The sequence below is a fragment of the Tupaia chinensis genome, unplaced genomic scaffold (genome assembly GCF_000334495.1).
Source record: "Tupaia chinensis unplaced genomic scaffold, TupChi_1.0 Scaffold000529_1, whole genome shotgun sequence".
In the NCBI taxonomy this organism is placed as follows: Eukaryota; Metazoa; Chordata; class Mammalia; order Scandentia; family Tupaiidae; genus Tupaia; species Tupaia belangeri.
This window is the reverse complement of record NW_006160042.1, coordinates 650593-654297: the sequence shown is the minus strand read 5'-3', so window position 1 is coordinate 654297 and position 3705 is coordinate 650593. Positions and strand designations below refer to the sequence as shown.

Here is a 3705-nt window from a genome sequence, read left to right as displayed (position 1 = left end):
GTCAACTACATGGGAGTCCAGCAACATAGCCATTACGCCAACTTCTGGTCCCATTTTTTTTTTTTTTAAGTAGCAACATCTTTCTTCTGGAACATGGTTGTGCCTCACTGTCAAGCTCACCTTGGACAGTTTTCAGAGAGAAGCCATAGCTGTTCCCCTCCTTCACGAGGTAGCAGAGCCGTGGCTGGGTCCAAGTCTCCACTCCTCCATTCTCCACTCCTCCGTTCATGACAGGGGACTGTTTCTCATCATTTGAATTCAACTCTTTCTGACTTTGACCCAACTCTTTCAAGTCTACCTGTGTTTTCACGGCTTTCTCATAAGAATCTCCATCCAAAACTAGTAACGTCACTGCATTCCCACTCTTTCGGACGAGGTCCACAACCTAGAAGGAAGGAAGGAAAATATAACCCTGTATCAACTGCAGAGGGAAATAAACACTCATTATCTGGTGCACTATCTGGCCCCAGAGATTCCGGTAGCTGACCACTGACCCCTGAGTAGTAAGCAGGAAGTGCCCACCCACCTCCCCCCAAGTGCTCCCGAGACCCAGGTGTAGATTGGGCCAGGCCTCTAGCACCAGTGGAACCTGCAGTGTGGCCCAGCCGCCGCCCAGAAGGTTCTGAGGAACTGATTCTCCCTAGAGAGGAAAACTGCCCTGAACCATGACAGGTCCTTCCAGTATAACATAATGAAAAGACCACCCAACCTGGAGTCAGGCAGATGTCAGTGCATGAACTACTAGCCAACTGGGGGCAGCAAGTGGCATGGGTTAAGACACTGGACTCCCACATGGCCGACCATGGTGAAAGTCCCGGACCCAGTGACTTGCCTCATGCCAGGCACGTGTGCATGTGTACCCAAGATTTCGAGAAGAGAATGGAGGAGAAAGGATTGCAGTGTGGCCATCCCCCAAGGGCTAATTTCTTGCTTTCTGTCTCTCTGTGTGTCTCAAATGAGCAAACGTGCCTTATAACAAAATTTCAAATAAGAAAAAGAAAAAGAAATATTAGCAAACTAAGTTATCTGCGCTGACTTGCAGGGTTGTGATGAGGTTTTAACAAGACCATGAATATAAAATTGCCTAGCACAGTTTCTGGCATAGAGCAAACACGCAATGCCTATTAGACCTGACACTATTACTGTTCTTGGTTCATTGTAAAAGACATGGCTGCCAACAGCAAGTATAGTGCTAAAGGGGTCCAAGGCCCAGCAAGGGGGTGTGGTTGGGGTGGCCGGATCCTACACGGCTGACTACTCAGTTCAAGTCCCAGACTTGGTGACTTGAAAAACCTGCCAGATATGTGTGCATGAGTGCCCCAAATCTCTCCCTGGTCAAATTAAAAATAATAATAGGGCCCAGCAGGTAGCAAGGTAGTTAAGGGTGTTGGACTCCCACATGGCCAACCACCGTTCAAGTCCCGGACCTAGCATCTTGCTTTCTCACTTTCCCTCTCTCTTTCTCTCATTCTGTCCCTCTCTGATCAAATTAAAAACAACAAATAAAGAAAGTTAAATAAATAAATAAATAAATTTTAGAGCAGAGATTTTTGCTACAGGGCACGTACACTAGACAGAAAGACACACAGAGTCAGAAAGGGAGAAATAACCTCCTAGGGGAGATGACCATAGTGCAATCCCTTCTCCTCCATTCTCCTCTTGGGATCTTGGGCACTCACGCACACGTGCCCAGTGTGAGTATTACGCCACCAGGTCCAGGATTCAAACCACGGTCAGCCATGCGGGTATCCATCAATGCAATCATTACACCATCTGCTGGTCCCAATAAAATAATTCTTTTTAAAAATAATAACAAAAAATAAATAAAGATGTCTGGCCTTGCCACTGACTCCAAGCAAAGATGCGGGTGCTGAAGAGATCCTAAAAGAACCCCAAATGACTCATTCACCTGCATGTGCTCTTCCTTGTCCACAAAAACACCATTGATCCTAAGCACTCTATCTCCATCCCGGAGGCCGGCCTTCTCTGCTGGGCTCCCCTTCTCCACCACCCGGACCAGGTGGCCATCGGTGTCCTTCTCGATTCGCAGGAAGAAGCCATAGCTCTTTCCTTCCTGTTTGGACAGTTTACACTCTCGAGGACTGAACATGGAAGTCATCTCTGTGATGAAAAACAAATGGATAAATCCATGGGATATGTTTCCATTTCAGTAGTTCCAACCAAACTCCTCTTTGTCTCCAAAACTGAATCTAAATGCATAACTCAAAAAGTTATAAGAAAAGGCAGCCCACTCCCATTCAAATATTTGATGAACCTGTCAATTTTTCCACATAGAAGATAAATTTGTAGACAAGACAGACACATATATTGCCCAGCGACAATGTAATTACATTTTCCTAATGATATGGTGCACGTTATCCTATGGAAGAACAGAGTAATAGTGGCCAGTAGGTGAATGGAGGTTAAGGTAGCCAGATTCCACATGGTGGACAACAGATTTGAGTCCAACTCGGGCAGCTTAAGAGGCACGCTGGGCACATGTACGTGTGTGATCAAAATGCCAAAAGAAGAGGTAGAGAAGGGATTGCAGCATGATTATTTCCCTATGGGAAAGGGGCATTCCCTCACTGCCTCTCTCTATGTGTCTCTCTTTAATGGGCACTCATGTTTTTGGGCAAATTTTTTTTTGAGGGGGAGAGATTTTTGCTATATTGCTATAGGGCATGTACACTCGCCAGAGAGACGGAAAGCGAGAAATCACCCCCCAGGGTGGATGACCATGCCACAATCCCTTGTTCTCCATTCTCCTCTTGAGATTTTGGGCACTCATGCACACACACCCAGCATTAGTTTTAATGCCACCAGGTCTGGGACTCAAACCATGGTCGACTACGTGGGAGTCCAGCAATGTAACCATTAAGCCATCTGCTGGTCCCATTTTGGGCAAATTTTTTAAAAAGGAAAAGGTGACTGGGTCAGCTGCAGTGGTACAATGGTAGCCAGAAGCTCTGTGATGCTGGGACCACACAAGAAGATCTCTGTGCCTATCATTATGCTGGCTGAGGCTGGGGATAAATCACAGAGCGAAGACCCTGTTGGGGCGCTCCCATCCTCAGAAGAAATAAATAAAAATAAATTTTAAGAAAAGAAAGAAAGCTTGGGGAAAGAGAGAAAGCTTGGGCCTGCCCATGATCTGGTGGTTAAAGGGGCTGGTTCTCACAGTCAACCATACATTCCAGTCCCAGACCCAACGACTTGAGAAACACACCAGGCGCATGCCTATATGTGTCCAAGATCCCGACAAGAGGGGGAGACGAAGGAGAGGGGGTTACAGCATGACCATCTCCCACGTGGGGATGCTTTCTCACCTCCCCTCTTTTGCAAAGACATACACCCTCTTGAGGAGAGGGGCCATTCTGAACAAACATGGTGACCTTCAGACATATGCAGAATCCTGGTTCATGAGCTTCATTTGCATAGCAATGAAGTATTAACATATGAATACACTAGCTTCTGATACTGGACAGCAGAATGTGTCTAAGGAAGCCACATGTGTTAAGATTTTGCCCCAGAGAAGAAGCTGGGCCTTCACAAGAAGGTTCCACATGGCTCCAGTGAACTAGATTTTTAAGGGAATGAAGATTTTCTACTAATAATTCAGCCTCCAACAAATGAGCTAGCGGTAGGGAGCCCCCCTCTGCACCCCCAGCCTTCTCTCTCTGTCTCTCAGTTCCTGTCTCTCCC

At 46.6% G+C, this 3705-nt stretch overlaps 1 protein-coding gene across 1 annotated transcript in view; it reads right to left on the bottom strand.

Moving 5' to 3' along the window:
• The window catches only part of PDZK1 (PDZ domain containing 1), a 44982-nt gene that overhangs the window by 15867 nt on the left and 25410 nt on the right, over positions 1 to 3705 (bottom strand). Inside the window, exons 2-3 of the mRNA XM_006157144.3 lie at positions 1910 to 2121; positions 121 to 385 (exon numbers count right to left, since the gene is read on the bottom strand). Coding sequence (XP_006157206.1) covers positions 121 to 385; positions 1910 to 2119 — 475 coding nt within the window. The 5' untranslated portion in view covers positions 2120 to 2121. The remainder of the gene's footprint in view (positions 1 to 120; positions 386 to 1909; positions 2122 to 3705) is intronic.